At 40.2% G+C, this 18214-nt stretch overlaps 1 protein-coding gene across 1 annotated transcript in view; it reads right to left on the reverse strand.

Annotated features, from left to right (window-relative positions):
* Positions 1-17169, reverse strand: part of GRIK2 (glutamate ionotropic receptor kainate type subunit 2) — a 417871-nt gene extending 400702 nt beyond the window's left edge. Inside the window, exon 1 of the mRNA XM_064447555.1 lies at positions 16630-17169. Within this exon, the coding sequence (XP_064303625.1) occupies positions 16630-16744 (115 nt within the window). The 5' untranslated portion in view covers positions 16745-17169. The remainder of the gene's footprint in view (positions 1-16629) is intronic.
* Positions 17170-18214: the final 1045 nt, after the last annotated feature.

Here is an 18214-nt window from a genome sequence, read left to right on the forward strand (position 1 = left end):
AAAACTACACAGTTATTGCACGGACTTTATTTTCTAAAAATTGGGTTTATACACAGGCAAAAAAAATTGTGTTGGTTTGTCATTTCGACCAGATCTAAAAGGATGTATTGTGCACACTAATACGTGCACACTAATGTGGAGAGGGGGGATGACCTGGATGGATAATAAGAATCTACTATTTTCATAAGTAAAAACAGCATTTGGAAATTTTTTTTTTTTCTGTGTGGGTTTTTTTTCTTATCTATCATTTCATATGGAATCCTATGATCTATTATGACTACTCTTAAGATGCAATTATGATGCTTTCCAAAATACATACAGGAATTTTATATTACTAATGTCAGACATTGAACATTTTTTTTATTAAGGAGGATTAGGTAGGATTTCAGAATGTTTAGGAAAGTAACACAAAAGTGAGACACCCAGTTCTGAAACATAACCTTTCAGTTGTAATCCAGCAAGATATATCTGTAAAAAGTAACATAAAATCCAATTTTAGCATGATTTACCAGCATTCTTTTTTTAAATTTTTTTTTTTAAATCATTTTTCAGCAGTTATCAGCATTCTAAACAAAAATAACTGCTCATAACCATTTGTAGATTCCTGAGAACCACTGACTGTCATTCAGGTATGGTACTCAATTAAATATGTGGTCTTTCTTAAATTAATATTTTATTTTAACATTACTGCAATCTCTCTCATGTATTGTCTGGTCATTGCCAACATTTATATGCTTTTTGGAGTAGTATACAGTCAAACAAGCAAGCTCATGGGAGATCCATTTCAAGAATAGCTAAATCAGACAGAAAACACAAGATTCTTGAGGAGGGCTTCTTGAGATTTATTTGTAATGAATCATTTCATAATTGTCGTTAGCTTCATATATGGTTGTACTTGCAGTTCTTTTTATTTTGTTTAAAGTAAATATTTCTAGAACACTGGCACATGAAGAATCTTGGCATATGGATGAAAATTCTTTAACTTCTTTGCACATGTAATGCTTAAAGTACACAAACACAGTGTCCTTAATAAGGCATCGGCATTGCTTTTCCCATGAAGAAACAGAAAGATAAAATCCTACTGCTTTATTTTGTGGAACCAGTGAGTCAATTGTCCTTCTGGGCTTTGGACTCTCAACAGCCACTGGGAAGCTGTAGGATCATTTTGAATAGTAAACTTCCTCCCATAGAGGTAATGATGCAAGTGATCTGTTGACCTAACAATGGCCAATAGTTCTTTTCTTGTGACAAAGTAATGTTTCTCAGGAGCAGAGTTGGATTATAGCATGAAACTATGCTCTCTAGTTTCTGTGGTCTTAAAATAGTACTTTTCCAGTCTCTAAATCACTAATATCAGTGTCCAGAGGAAAAAAAAGCTCTTTTTTTGTTAATAAATAAGAAAATTACTCTCACTTCCAAGTTTCCTATAAACTTTTTCAAATTTTTACCCAGGCTGACCACATTCTTCTATTGAGAGAAGTAATACAAGAAACTGACAAGTTGGATACAAGCTTGTGTAACTAGAAATGCCATCATCCACTTCTCCTCATTTCAATAGGCCATAAGCTCCACTGCTGGCACAAACCTCAGATAAGTGAAATTGTGCAGACTCTGCTTAGTATTTTACCTGGAGATCTCCAATCATAACTCCAAGTTTTTAAAGCAACTCTTTACACTACATAAATGCTGAAATAACAGTCTATAAAGATTGTGATGCCTTCCTAGAGATGCCGTATTTCAAAGGAGATGTTGGCTGCTACACTCACCAATATTCTCATTGACATCTTTCTGCAAAAAGACCAATGAGTTATGTTCCCATGACGAGAACTACATTTCCACAACATTTTCCACTGCAGGGCTGAGTACCCATCTCTGGCTGAGTTCCACTTTACCATTTCTGTTCTATATTCTTCCTTGCCATATACCATTTGTTATTTACATCATGTTTAACTTCTATTTTAAAATTATCTTTTCCTCTACGGTATCTAAAGGTTTCCCATTATTCCATTCACATATGAAAACTGTATTATTTGTTTCTTAAACTTTATCTTAATTTCCAGTAACAGCACAGTAGCTCACTGACATCACTTTCTATATTTTCTGACTATGCATGTTATAGAGAATATAACATAAGAATTGACATAAAGTAGCATGAAAAAGAACCATTTTTCCAACACACACTACCCTGTATCCAACACAGCCCAACAGCCAAAATCTAAGGGAAATGAAAAGAAAACAAGGAAACATTAAATAATTCTTACTCTGATTTCTCTCACTTTCCACATTTACTTAGGGACTCGAAGAGGCAGAAGTAGCAATAGTGACCAGTGGAGACCTTTCTTCCTTAAATGTATGTAATTGCTGAGGAGGGGGGAACAAGAACATTCCCTGGGAATGAATTACATAGTTTTCTTCTTTACTATTCATACTTGCTCTCATTTGTTTTGATCAACCTACCTGAAAACATACCAATTCCAACATTCTTTTATTTATTTTAAAAGTGAATAATCATTCGTTAGTATACTTTCTCTGTTTTTCATTATTTTCTAGATTTCTAGAAAGGGTGTCTTGAAATAAGAATATAGTTATAGTTTTATCAGTTCTTTAATGCATTGTATTAAAAGAAGGTGATGCTTAAACTACCTCTGAGAGAGTTCTACAGTCATTTGCATTATGAAATTGTTAATAAAATTTCTTGTTATGACAGATGGGATTACACCCACACTAATTCTGATAAAGAAAAGGGTAAAATGCATGTCTTGAATCATGTAGGCCCAGTTCAGGGAAAAAGTTATATTTACACCTGAAGCCCATTACTTCAGATATTTGTAGCACATTAAATTAAAACATTTTTTAAAATTGTACTTAAGTCCATTTGAAAAGTTTTGTCTTACTTGCTTAGTGTTTGTATTGCTGACCATAGTGTTTGCATAAGACAAAAAAAAGTAGAATGTTTGTTTGCTACTGAAAGAAATATTATTTTTAAAAAAGATAAAATATACTGCAAGCAAGATAATGCTACTAAAAAATAGGCTAGCACTTTTTATAAAAGTTTAAATATTAGTCCTAGTTGTGAGCTAAGCTTTGTGTTCAAAAACTCTTGCCTGTGATGTAAATCAACCTAAATAAGTTTCTTAAAAATCTGAAATGCTGTTGAAAGGCAACCGATTTCCAAATAATATTAAAAAATTAAATAAGAGAACTTTTTATAAAACATGAGATAAAGATATTTTAAAAAGCAAAAGCACTGTAATCCTCTGCACACATAAAATATTGTACTTTGGGTAGGGCATTTCAGAACTCCTAAGGCACCTGTATATGCCGTATACTCATGTCTTTTGCTAGCCCTGGTAGAAAATCCTTATGTATAATAGCACAATAATCTCTACTAACTGCAAAATATTTCATCAACACCTAGACTAGCCCCTTCCATTTTTCATCTCAATTTGCTTAGCACAAGCATCTCGACTATTTTTAGGATGACACCAAAGCCAATATTTTCTGCCAGAGCAGACAAAATGAGCTTCCATGGATTACTTCAGCTTCAGAGCTAAACAAACTCTAAATCATAACATAATATTTAGTCGCTTCCTGTTTTTAAAAATTATGGTTCAACAGGACGATTCATGGAAGTAAGCCCCCTTTTGTCTTTCCACCTGTTAATCATATTTGTGAAGTTCTCTTTGTAGGTAAGCTTTCATGCAAATAGTGCCTAGTCAGATATGGAAGTAACAAAGACTATTCTGTCTCCTCAGGAGTTCCCCTAGATGCTCAACAAAGGACTGTACGCTCAATCTCAGCATAGCACAGCTCCTTACAATGGAGGCCCAGAAAATCTACTTAAAGGTTTGTTGCAGTGCTGTAGTTTTACGCTACCCAACTAAGGATAAATTAAACAGCAGCAGAAATCAACTTTAATATGATCTACTGATTTACCATGCTGCCAGTCACACCCAGTAACATCGGCATAATCAACCTCTTCTTAAAAAAGTAGCAAAAGTAAGTTGCTATGGGTCTCGCACAGAGGCAGATCCACTCTCTAAATGAAGATTTCCCTTACACTAAGAATATTTCCCCATGGCAAATTGAGTTGATGTGTTAACAAGTACTATTTCCACATTCTTAGCAGTTGAGGGAGGGTGCGGGTAGTGAACGCGTAAGAGCATGTATATATCCATAGCATCATTCACATCATTTAGTTTTGCTTTCTTAGGGAGCAATTCCCTCCTTTTAATTTTCTTTTTCTTTTTTTTTCTTCATGAATATGCTTGACTTTGTGTGTTTTTTGCTGAATTTCATCGCTTCTTTCAGGAAATTTTTTGTTTTCACGACCACCTTGAAAATATTCATGAAGACCACACCATGTGAGAACAGATTCTGCCACCTTCACAGCTCTTTGCTATCCCATGCTCACACTATTTGTCAGGAAGCAGATGGATAGTCCTTATGAGACCTTCCATCAAAGACCCTTGATGTACCCTCAAGGCAATTCTCCTAGCTTATGTTAAAGACAACTCCAGCAAAGGAGACTTACTCCCACTTGGTTTTTTCTTGCATTTGGTTCACCACCACAGGAAAATGTATGTACGTGCACACAATCACACAGGGCTGTACTTGTAAGATGATCTCTGCCTACTTCCTTTGTTCAAGTCACAGAGATACTGTGTCACTCTGAAATAGCTGCCAAAAAATAAGTAATAAAGGAACTTATCATCAAAAGTCCAATAGCCTGTTAATATGGATTAGTGAAAATATTGCTGTTTACTTTTGCAAGTGTATAACCAGAGTGGAGTAGACGACAAAGAGCTTTTCGTTTTCTGTCCTTATAACCTTCAGAGGCGTTCTGATGAATAAGAAACCAGTAAATAGTGCAACTCCAAAGTATAAAGGATTTTTTGGAATGGTCTGTGGTAACAGGGGAAAAAAAAGGCTTCCAAAAACATGTGTTGCAACTTTCTTACAAACTAAAAGAGAATCGGGAGAGTAAAGGAAATCAATGTGAACAGAGCTCCTGTGCCCACAAGACAGTTAGACATATTTTTTAATCCAATTTGAGCATCTTCCCATGAATGAAAATAGTGGAAAATGCTCTGAAAAGCAACCCACACTGCTTATATGAGAATATAGTATAGTCTTACCTTACGTTTTGACAAATCCAATGTTTAATGAAAGTTAATGATCACAGAATGATAGAAATGTGTAGCTAAATTTGAAATATCCAATGTCTAGACACAAGAGGTTATAAATGGGTAACACCGAAGATGTTGTGACTAGCTAATGTTAATTTGATCTTTAAATGTGATTTTTCATTGTTTAGGTAGGTTTGAAAAGACATTAGGAAATCTGATTTAATGCATTTATGGACACATTTTTCTTAGCCGTATCACAGTCACACAGTAAGTTTCTGCAGGCATATTGAATGTTGTGAATGATAGAGTCTGGCAAGATCTGAAGAGATAAGCCTTAATAACAGTCATATTTTATAGTCTTTCCTTCTCAAGGACATCCAAACAAACACACATAGCAGTACCGAAAGGAAGTCACATGTATCTTTCACAAATTTCCATTTTCTTCCCTCAGCTGCTAACAGATGAGGCATGCACAGGGCTTACCTCTTCCCCTCAACTGACCCCATGTATGTTTACTTCAAGACTAAGAAAGGATCAAATCTGGGCATATCCAATAACAAGCAAAGGGATTTAACTGAACAAATTCTTAGCTTACAAAAACAAAGCTACACCTCATTTTTTATATTATTGGACCATTTTGCCAAGTACCATCTTTATGTTTGGTTTTGACTGAACAAAACCAAAAATCTTATTATTTGTACAGTTGTATACGGCCTTTGTAGGTAAAGAGTGCTTCCCCCCTCTCCGCCCCTGCCATTAACCCCTCTCAATTCCTGTATATGTTGTTTGTTCGTCAGTGATGGCCTTTAATACATCTGCATCATTATTATTCTCAAACCACCTTCAGGATGTCTGTCTATTTTTTTTTCCAAAAAACTGAAGAGAATAATGTGGTCAGGGATAGCAGGGGACATGTCTAAATAATTCAGTGTCTAAAATAGACCAGCATCTCCAGGTAAGCACCAAAAAACTTTAGCCAGAAATCATACTGCTCTGAAAATGGACTTACTCAAAAGCATGGTTCTTACAAATCAGCAAGACACGCTCCCTCAGTACTTAATGTCTCTTCTTTTAAAAGGAAGAATTCCACATTTGCCATCAAATTAGCTATGACCAGTCACTGGCCTTACATTTCCAGTTTGCACAGTAATCTTTCCAAATACCAGCTTCAGGGAGTGAAATATCAAAATCTCATTGTTGTGTGGACTAGAAAGAAGCATATACGGGTGCCTTATAACACCAGAAAGACTAGGGTTTTTCTCAGCAAGAATATATATGTATTTTTTTAAATACATAATTATTAACTGTAAAAGGTAGCTGGTTTAGGGTTCTTTTTCAATTTGAATGGAAAAAAAAATCCATGTGAGTAGAGGAATTTTTTTCCTAAGGATAATAAATCATGAACTATAAACATTGTTGAACAGCAAAAATCAGATAAGCAATAATGTTACAAATTAGGTTCCCTAAGGTTGAGTCCTGATATTCATCCTTGTTAAGAGGCACAATATGAAGCAAGAACAATGAACTTTAGTATAGTACTTGAATGCATGCTCATAATTTCTTGAAGTTTCTGTATGGATTTTATGAACATCTTTCAGTTATTGGAATGCTTAAAATGTGTATTGCAAGCTGAACATACATATTGCGGTTAACAAATATAAAACCAAAAATTACTATGATGCAGCATCTTAAAAGCACATTAATTTCCCTGATTTAGAGTACTCTGTATTACTTTAATTTTCCTAATGTACCTTTTTACCTAATTCCTTAACGAATAAGTAACATGGAATTCCTTTTAAAGATTTCCCGCCTTGTAGGATAAATGTTACTGAATAACAATGAAGGTATTGCTTTATAAAATACTTTTCTCTTACAGAATATATAAACTTCATGTTCTTTTTTGTTATTCACATATGCATCTACATAGCACAGTGTTTCTGATTGTGTTGCAGTGTTTAATCAGTGAAACAAGTTATGTTACTGCTACTAGACTGCAGTATCTTTAACCAATGGGTATACCCTTTCAGCTTGAAAAAAAAAAACACAAGTTGAAATTACTCTCCACCATGTTCAATCTATTTTATAGCACATTGCTAAATATTGTTAATAAGTGAATGACAATTTTAAGCGTAAAAAAGTGTACTGCAATTTTAAACTATAATTGGGGAAAAAAAAAATGAAGGAAAGCCAGATTCTGGAATGAGATCCTTCGCTAATGTAAACCAGCAGAGATGGCTTAACTGGAAGAGCACTATGTCATTCAACCTGGCTATGGACCTAATCCTGCATTTTTGGAAGATTACTCTATCACCAAGTCATCTATACAATGACTATACTTAGGATAAACAGACAGATTTCCATGGGCTTTTAACATAATTACTTAGTTTTGGCATTAGAATGATCTAAACCAGTCTTTCTTTAAACAATGTCCCACAATTTACAACCCTGATTCTTATTTCATTTTGTACTAACATAAGCCACTGACCTAAATGGAAAGTTAGAAGATGGTCAGACCTGAAGTATACTACAAGTTCCCTTACTTCAATATTTGATCCATAAATTGTTGTTTTGAACAGCTACATATAAGAAACTTTACCAAGTACGCACAGAGTTCATATCACAGGTGGTATAAAAAACAAACAAACAAACAAAAAAAAACACACAAAAAACCACAAACCACTAGCAAAAATCAATTTAACATTAAACTATCACAGAATGGTAGGGGTTGGAAGGGACCTCTGGACATCATCTCATCATCTTGTCCAACCCCCCTGCTTGAGCAGGCAAACCTAGAGCAGGGGGCACAGGACTGCGTCCAGACAGGTTTTGAATGCCTCCAGGGAAGGAGACTCCACAGCCTCCCTGGGCAGCCTGTTCCACTGCTCTGGCACCCGCACAGTAAAGAAGCTTTTCCTCTGGCAATATAGGTAGTTGATATTCGTTAATGGCTGAGCACTGACTCTGAAAATATAGGTAGGAATAGAAGATTTTATCAGTCTCCAAGTTAAATAACTACTTTCTTCAAAATTTTACAATGTGAACTGTTGAGGCAGGACTTTAATTACTTTCTCATGTATAAAAAAAAAAAAAAACAACAACAAAAAATGAAAGTCACAAATTTGACCATGGCGAGCTATGAGACTCAGATTTCCTTGTAAATGTTTCATGCTTAGTAGTGTAATTATTTTTATTATGGACTATTCAGTAAGTCATGTCCTAATTGTGTAACTTTCAAATAACAGCATAGATATGAGCTGATTGACAGAGCTGGTATATATTTAGCTCCTGGAGAAATACAAAAGCCCAAATGGATGGCAAGTTGAATTATAAAATAATCCTTAATAAATTTACCCAGATGATTACCTACTAAGTGTGTATATGCACATGAATGAGCATTTTAAAGAAGTGCATTAAATTCAGTATCAGTTACCTTATGACAAAAAAAACACTTTAAAGTAATAGCTATTTTTATATTCAGAGAAATGTGACACTTAATTTGAAATATTTTACTGGAGATAGAGAAAGCTAAATGTGAAGATGGCACGCTCTTCCAAAGCTGAAGTAGTTCTGCATCTTTTGAAGCAAGCTTGACAAACTTTACACAATAAACTTCCTTAGAGTAAGTATTATGATTACCTGTGGTGAAAACAGCACTACTCATTTGCTGGTGAGTTTTTAGCAGAATGAGTGAGCAGTTTCTGTTCCAGCATATTTTTTATATTTTAATATTAGGAAGAAGCTGTTGAGACATTAACATATTTATCTTTCCCTTTTAAATTCCTACCTGAGAATTTGAGTTCATTGTGCAATAATAGAATTCAAAATCTGGAGGCAAAATAAAAATCCCTACTCAACCCACTTTCACTTCCTTCATATTGCTGATGCCATGAAAGGCATGGTTCATCTAGCCTGACTTTTGCCATGTAAGATCTCTCCAGTTTAAGCCAACCTTCTCTAATCCTTCTGTCTCCTTCAGTCTCCAAATACTGCAGAGGCAGCCTAACTTGACTTGAACTAGAAATTTAGTTTTCAGACAGAGATAAGGCCTTTCAGATGTTTTATTTTTTATGCAGTTCCCCAGAAAGTTAGAAAAGCAAAGACTTTCCAAAAAGGACCAGAAAAGTAACATTCAAACATACATTCTTCTTTTGTATAGGTAAGTGATCATTTTCCATTTCAGCTATTTAAAAAAAGAATTGTTCTTTCAAAATTGTTTTGGCCACCTATAAAAAATTACTTGTTCCATTAATCGGTAAAAATACAGCATAGATCATTTAGTACTTTAAGATTCCACTACACATATTGAAATCAGAGAGTGTTTATATAACTAGGAAACCTCAGAGACAACCAGTAAAATATTAAAATAGACGAAAAGAAGAGGAAAAAAGCCATCTTACATTGAATTGAAAAACTCATCAAAGTTCCTAAACAACAGTTCCTGATGGCATAGTGAGTAAGCTCTGTAAGTAAGTAATAAGGAGTGTTCTATCAGTGTTACTGAGTCTAATACAAGAATTAGTGACTCTAACAATCAGGGGTTTTCTTCGTGCTGAAATATTGACACACATTATCAACATAAATCCAGATAACCATTGTATTGGAAAAAAAAGAGAGAGCTTTTAAAGAATTTGGGAATTCAAATACAAATAAAATAATATAGACATTCAGCTATTGTGAATGAGTGTATTTCCCCAAATATAGAGACGAAATTTTATAGGAGCCATAAATGATTCTGATGTATTGATAACAAAACATTGTTACCCAAGGGCTACAGTGTAGCTGTGCTTTAAACTACCCCTACTGTAGACACCCATCACAATACTAGCAAAGAACCTGGTTCTATATACGCCAGGCAGAAACACCTTCCACTTAAAGTGGAAACACTTAAAAAATATATCATCCAAGAATGTGTATTTCACTCAAAATATACAAACAAAGCTCCCAAACACATTCCTGGATGAATTACTCCAATAGCATTTTGGAAAGACTACACGAGAGTCATGGACAAAGAAATCTGAATCTAGGCTGATCCAAATCAATTGCAAATTTTAAGCCAAGTGTATCTTTGAAGGAAATATAAAAAGAGCAGTCTTAGCACTGCACCCATGGGTCACTTCTAATTTTCGCCCAAAGAATAAAAAAAAAGCTTTGTGGGTTTTATTCATTCAGAATTACTTTTTAATGAAATTAAGAATACTTTTTTGAACTGCTATTTACTGTTTTATGTAGTATTACAATACCATGTAGTTTATCCAGAGCTGGCTGAGCTCCTGTAATTGGAATAATGATCATTACATGTTTGTTCCGTAGTCTCTGCATTACTGAAAGCTTTGCCTGTTTAAATTGAAGGCACTATATAAACCTAAGAATATTGCTACTGTACAATAAAAAAAGCCAAAAGACTCAGGGCGGGGGGAAGCATAAAATGATAAGTATTAATACGATAGTGGTCTTTGATTCTCCATATTCCAATTCCGATGTGGCAGCACAATGATATTATGTTATTATATTGTTTAATCTAATCTTCCAACGTACATTACAGCATAACATTATAAAAAGCTTATTCATAAAACTTTAATTCGCCTTGCAGATTGAGGAGTATGGAAATAAGGCACCTTCTAGTTTCTCTTTTGCATTATTGACAGAACTTCTAGTAACTGCTCCTCTGGAAGAGATTAAAGAGGATGAAGGTTAAAACTCAGAAACAGACAAGGTAGATGTATTAATTAGGGGACAACGACCTGCTATAATTTACAATGACTACAAAAGATTTAGGTGTGGGAGTTGTTTTGGCTTTTTTTTTTTTTTTCTAAATCGAGAGGATTTTCTCTTGTATAAAATAAAAACCCTCTAATATTTGAGTCTAGAAAAATCTCTTTTTCTTTGGTTTCTTATCTCCAGTGACAGAAACGATTTCGTTCAGCAACCACATTTGAATGGGAGGTATTACTTGAACCTTGCATCACTTCAAAAGACAAGTACCAGTCAGTAAGAAGCCAGTTATACTTCTCAGCATCCAATCTGTCGGACAATTGTGTGAAAATCCTTTTACAAGGCTGTTGGTGTTCCAAACACTGGGTGAAAGGATCTGGGGATATTCCAGAAAGCCCACACGGATGAAAGCTTTTTTAACCTACATTAAATCTTGATAATGCAATAATGAGTCTTTTTAAAGGATGATTCTAACTCCCCTATCTAGTGCAATAAAGACTGTATACAGCTAATCTGCTTTGCCCTTTCAATTAAACTTGTACAGGACGTTCTATGTAGTTAGCACCCTGAATGAGTCATTAAAATTCTCGTTCTGTAAGAGTTGTGTGCAGCACACCGTTGTTTCTAAATTCCATTAAATCCAAACGGTCTTTATCGCCCCATGACCACTGTGACTTCAATCATCCAATTTAATTACCTTACAAAATTGTCAGCAGAAGCAGCAAAGAAAAACAGGAAGGGCTGTGACGTTATCAAATTGAAATCTTCCTCTGTGCTGTTTAATCTAGACCAGTCAATAACAATGCTTCTCACCTCCTTGCTGCCTTCCCGAGGCTCTTAACCTTACCCTTCTTTCAAAGATTTCTGTTGTTGTTTATAAGACTGATTTTGAACTCCTCTCCGTGAGGACGTTAACACATATTGAAAGCTTCTTGTCCTTGGCAGTAAAATTTTCATGGGCTCTAAATACTGGAATTACCAAGCCACGGACCTCTGGGGGCTGCTACAACAAGCGTTTCTTTTGCAGATTTTCATCGCGTTCTTGATCTGAAGGCAGGCTGCCCTCCCCACTAAAACCCGATTACGTACGTTTTCTCATTTCTCTTTTAAATACAGGCAGAAAGGTTACCTCCTTCCACTAAAAGGATGTCAGTGCGAAATCCAAAGGAAAGACAGTGCACATCCAGGAGAGCTAATGCAGGTCCAGCCTAGGAAAACTCTACGTGATTACCCAACAGGTACTTTTCACTTGACCTCGTGTCTCATACCTTTTTGCAGAGAGCTAGCTCTCACTGCTGCTTCATGACTTTGCGCGTTTTAAATGCTATGTTAAAATGTTTAAATGCTATGTTTAACTATGTTAAAATGGTCACCAGAATCGCAGAAACGTGGGGTCCGACACCCGCTGGCAACTGCACAAGCAGCGGGCGCAACGAGCTGGCCTCTCCTCTGGTTTTGCCATGCTGTATCTCGTGAAAGCAATTCTATGGAGATAAGCTCAACCTGTTTGAAGCAAAGGAACTCAGCTAAGACGTATGTCAGATGAAACCCCTGCTAAATCTTCACGGAGGAAGTCTCCAGTGTACAGTAATTCCCCTTTCCAGGTTCCACAATTGAGTTGAGAAAAGAGAGAGTTTTTTCCTCAGTCCCAAAGATTACATGATCATATACAGCTTTGTTTTGCGGTTATTATTATTATTATTTGGAAAGTGCTAGCTTTGTAAGAGTTTGGTGTAGGATCTTCTAGTGAGAAAAAAAAGAAAAGTAAAAAATTCGGTAGTAGGAAATGTTTCTGGTAAGAGTTCAAAACTCTCCCTTCGTTCTTTGAAATGTATTCCCATCTCTCTCTCGGCTTTCTTTTACTTTTAACCTGAAAGAAGAACCTCCCCCTCCCCTTAAGGTTTGTTGTAACCCACAACATTCAGCTCCCTTCCCCATCTGTTTGAAGTCAGGCAACTCCAAAGCAACTAAAAGCCGAGACTACAGACACGGCCCTCTAGTTTTCTTCACCCTCCTTTTGGAATGCGCTGAAGAAAATAAAATATCTCACAGAGCGGGGAAACACTTCTCAGGCCAGCGGGCCCCCTGCGGCGGAGGACTCTAGGCTTTCACCACACTTCCACGAGTAATGAGTTATCTAAAAGCGAATGAGAAAACGCAAAGACCAAACCGCTTTCACCTTCCAGTCGCTGGTCTCTTCACACCTTTGCTGTAGGAAAGGCGAATTGCTCACGGCAACAAAGACAAGGCCCGGAAGGCGATTTAAGTAAAGGAAGCTATTTTAGAGCGCTCTAGATTTCAAATCACTGAGATTCATGCCCCATGTAGGAATAGGTACGAAAAGAAGGGTTACAAAGAGCCCGGGCTCTTACTGCCTGGGGCAAGGAGAAGGGGCGGGTTTCTGGAAGCCCAGGTGGGCAGTTACTGATAGTTAACAGCTCTTAATGGCTTATTGATTCCGCCTTACAGGGCAAAGTCCTAGGATGTCCCCCGGGGGAAGAGGCAGAAGGAAGGGGGCCTACGAAAAGGAGGCGGGGGCTGAGGCCGGCCCAGGCCGCCTGCAGCACCCAGCGGCTCGGCTCGGCTCGGCTGAGTCGGGATCTGCCGAGCTGCCCGGTGTTTCTGGGAGCCGCTGTCCTGGGTCTGCTCTCACCCACGAGCAGCGAATCGGGAAACCACGAAACGTGACCCCCGGTAACGGAACGGATCTGCCGGCGGTCACGTATTTTGGCTTTAGTATGGTGCCAAGTGATAAGGAAAGGGTTTCCATCACACTTAGCACGGCGGAGAGGCAAATACCAGGCTGTTGCTTTTCTCACTCGTCAAGCTGGGACCTGCCCTTTCGTCCGCAGCAAGTGTTGAGGACTGCTCCCGTTTGAAACCCCCGACTACCGTGGGCACAAGCCTCACCTCCAGCGTTCCCTGGGCTTGCGTTTGGGGAGCTGCTCAGAAAGGGCAAGGGAGGGAGCTTGGCCGCACGCCCCACGAAGCAAGGTGTCGTCTGGGAAGGGCTCCTGGTGTGACGGCCAAGGACGGCGCTGCCCCACGCCAGCAGCAGGCGGGCGGCCAGGTGGCTGAGAGAGTGTCGCTGGGGAGGGAGCTGTGCCATCGCACCAGCCTCTCCCCGCGCTGGGTCCATAAGGAGCAGGCAAAAATACCCACACACACACGCACGTACACACCCCGCATTTGACAGATAAACCAGGCAGCTCGACTTCCCTGTACGGTTGCTAAAAGGTAGCTTGAGAGCGAGAAAGAGAGAAAGGACGTGCTGGCTAGTCCCAACAGTGAGAGAAGCCGTGGGAAGGACAATGCGACTCCGTGGTGGTTAATTTGCACGGGAGGAATGAGGGGGCTGGAGCTCTGGCAGGCTTCACGCTCTCCCCTGTTGCCATAGCGCTGCTGGCTGAGGAAGAAGAGCAGGGGCTGGCAGGCTGCCTTCTGGAGGGAATCTCCTCAGCGCTCGCTTCTCCTCGGGAAGGACTCCACGGGAAGGCACCCGCATCCCGCCCTCCTGGTCGTAAGGACATCCCGAAGGGGCAGGTAGCACAGGAACCCGGAGAGGGCGGCGGGGAATTCCCCGCTCAGAAATAACCCAAGCTTTTCCACCGCTCCCTCGCTGCTCCCTCCCTCCTCCCTCCCTCCTCCCCGCCGTGCCCGGCACAGGGGCAGAGATGTCAGCCCCTGGGGAAGGAGCGGGAGTTCTTGGCGGTCACAGAGTCACTCTACACCTGGACTAGGCTAAGTCCAGACTCCATAAAACAGAGATGTGCAACAGGCCCGGCTGAGCAGCGCAAAAGTCTTTCTCTCTCTTACGTCTAACATTTTCCATACTAAAATAAACTAACCAACCGCTCCCTACCTACTTCGAAGGCTCAGAGATGGGTTGGCGACAATTCTTTTGAAAGACAGGAAAAAGCGTGCCGTGATTCAGAAGCGGACTCATACTTTGATTCTACAAACACAGTGAAGCGAGCACCACCCGCTAACCGACCGTGGGACCGGGAGGCGGCTGGGAAGGGAAGTTAGCCTAGAAAAATACATCCATGCGCGATCATGTCCCTGGGCGCCGGAGTCCCGCTGCACCACCCTTCAGTCTCGGGGTTATTTATCATTCTAATCATTATCAAAACGCTGCTTTCCAGGGCTGTCTCTGTAGGTACACTGGACTAACAGTTCGGAGATAGTCTAACATAAAGGAGGAAATCTCACCTCTCGCTAATGGTGTGGCCGGGAAGATGTTTGTTTACATAGCTACCCTTGAAAGTAATTCAGGCTCCTAGAGACCGACCCTCGGCACCTCTTATGGATCCCGGTTCGTGGAAGGACAGACAGCCAGACAGTGCCAGATCAGTCCTAGCACTAATTTCACGGCCATGATTATGGATCAGACTGAATGCAAAATAAACCCCGCAATGATATACGGACCCGTTTGGCCGTGTCCAAAGAAACAAGCATTCCTGAAGACGGTTGCTAAGAGCAACGTGCCTTAAGCACCACCTTTAGACCAGATGGAAGCAGAAAATAAGTACTACTAGGAATTCAGCACACGAGATCAGTAACAGCCTGGTGACTTTTTAATCATGACCCACCTTCCTCTCCACATAAAAGTGCGTGCGGGCGGGGGGGTAGATACTGAAACAAAATTAGGTACAAACCAAGTGTCCCGCAGAGATGGATGTAGCGGCTGCAACAGCTTACCCGCGGCCAGCGCCAATGGGGGAGATCCGCGCCGTCGGTAGGGGTAGGCACAGAGGGTGCCGCTTGTCTGGGAAAGCAACTTTCGCCCCCACTCTCCGGTTCCCCCCCCGGGCGCTGCGCTCCGCCCGCGGTTCCCGGGGCGGCCAGAGGGTCGCGGGCGAGGGGCTCCTGCCGTGGCTCGCCCCGGAGGGCTTCCCCGGGCTGCACAGCCCCCCTCGGACCTGCTGGTAACGGTCCTTTCCGTCCTGCCCGCCCTTCCCACCAAACTTCCATAGGGGATAGAGCGGCTGGAATTCCTCCCTCCCTCACTGCCCGCACACACGGGCGCAGCTGATAAGGTTAGCTTCACGGTCCAGCTGGGATAATCTTTAAACAGTAAACCCGCTCTGCTCTCCTTGAAATATCATTCTGATCCATGTCTTTTCTCTTCTTTTTTCTTTCTTTTTTTTTTTTTTTTTTATTCCTGGGGCGGGGGGACTCATACAACTTTCCTCGCACAGAAAAGCTGTGTTTTTGAAACGTATCGCAAAGGCTCTGTCACGACCACCGCTCGAGACATAAATCCTCTCTTCTCTAACCCTAAACGCCACCGAAGCGGCAAGCAACCAGACAGGCGCTTCAAGGGAAGTCAGCCCAAAGGTCTCAGATTAGAGCGTCGCGCCCACACGGGATCGGCTCGGGTGGACCAGAGGCGGGCGGCCGAAACTTAACAACTAGTTGGCAGATTTTTAACCGATCAAGCACCATGTTAGCCATGCTTTCCAATACTATGGAAACAAAAAGGTACATTAGGAGGAAGCCACGCAAGCTGCGCAGAGCCCCAGGCAAACGCATTTGCCAGTCATCTTTCTCTCTATTGTTATTATAATTATCATCATCATCGTGCCGTTACTACGGCTACAATGAGCTGCAGCGACAGAAAAAACACACGGCAATTCATCCCTCCGGATGCAAAATAAAGAGGGACTTGGGTGCCTGACTCCGGTAGCGCGTCCCGGCTCTACCCCAGCACCCCCTTCGGAGCCAATCCCTCGCATATCGCATTCAGGCTTAAACGCACAAGGAAAAAAGTGTCGGGAAATCTTACCAAATCTTAATACATGTGTGGTTCCTTGAGAATATCCAATCCACAGTAAGCAAAGAAGGAGTCTAATGGTGCATCTGAAGACTGGATTAGTTAGAATAGGGGAAATAATCTTCATGATGTTTCTATGCACACACGCGCTGCCTTACTTCCCCCTTCTAAGCCGTCAGGTTTCCCGGTAGGGTGAGAATGAGGATACGTAAACTGATGGCCCTCAGACACGATCACGGCATGGTCACAGAGAGAGGAGAGAGTCTACGCTTCCCAAACCCATTAGCAATCCCTGCATGTTCTTCATTCACTGCGCCAAGGAGCAACCTTCAACTGCAAGGAATGGTGGGACATCCATGTTAGTCGGGGGAGAATCCTTGAGAAATCCAAACACACACAATGTCCAGCCGAGTAAACCTGGGAGGCAAGAAAGGAGGAAAATCAATAGGTAATCCAGCTCGAGAAATCGCTGAGGTATCGCCACATAGCGAGAGTCAATGAGCACCAGCCGTTTTACTGGCGAAGCTTTTGCTGTGCTCCCATTCTACTGCACTGCTGCACAGCTTCTGACGCGAAGCCAAGATTAAGTGAGAGAAATTGAGATAGCTCTTCTCTTCTTAAGGCTGCCTGCCAGACAGCCTTCCCAATTTCTATTATGCAACCGATCTGATCGCCTAGCGTTGTCGGAGGGAAAAAAGAGCTCGGTTTTATTTACATGCTTCTAATTGCTATCAGTATTTCACTTGTTCTGAACAATAGCTATAAGGGTCTGTAGCGGGGTGGGGGGGTGGGGATGAAAGGAATCGGTTGTGTAAAAATCAGTTCATGCATTTTAATATCTGTCTGCCTGGGTCGAAATCACTTAGCTTTAAAGTTGTGAAAGAGAAGGCTAACAATAAAGTCATGCAGGTTATAAGAGTAACGTTTAGGCCAAAAAAAAAAAAAAAAAAAAAAAAGATCACGACATTTACATTCATTAACTGTTACTCACGTTAATGCATGAAATAAGGTAAATGCGATGGCTTGTATACTGACTGTCCTTAGGAACTTGCTCCGGACCCAGTGGCCATGGAGTACCAGCCTGCTTTTGCAAGGTAACCAGGAATCGGCAGCACTAGAACAGGCTTGTTGAATGCACAGACCTGTTTAGCTCAACTTGCTTGAAATTGCAATGTTACTTAAAAGACAGTAACTTGGAGATTTACTAGTTTATGTTTTGCACTTGATTCTGCCACTTTCTTATTTTGCACTCTGCTGTCCTTTCAGACCAGTATTATGGAAATATTGCTGTTCCTCCCTGTACTGCGAGATCTGTGTAGTTAGTCATTTTGCAGTCCTCAGTGAGAACAACAGCACTTCCGAGCTTGATAATGGGATACCGAGTTTGTATCTGCAAATGCAGCCACGGGCTTTTGTCTTTTGGCCAGGTGTTTCAAAGAAGATAAACTCATTCTGTGGACTACTTCAGATTTTCCTTGGAAATACAATTAGTTGTGTGCCTGTATCCATTAAAATACATTGAACCAGGACTGTCAGACTTCGCAATCTAAGTGAAGCTTTTGCTGGACCTACTTAAGATTTAATACAAATATTAAAA

The sequence above is a fragment of the Phalacrocorax carbo genome, chromosome 3, assembly GCF_963921805.1.
Source record: "Phalacrocorax carbo chromosome 3, bPhaCar2.1, whole genome shotgun sequence".
Lineage (NCBI taxonomy): Eukaryota > Metazoa > Chordata > Aves > Suliformes > Phalacrocoracidae > Phalacrocorax > Phalacrocorax carbo.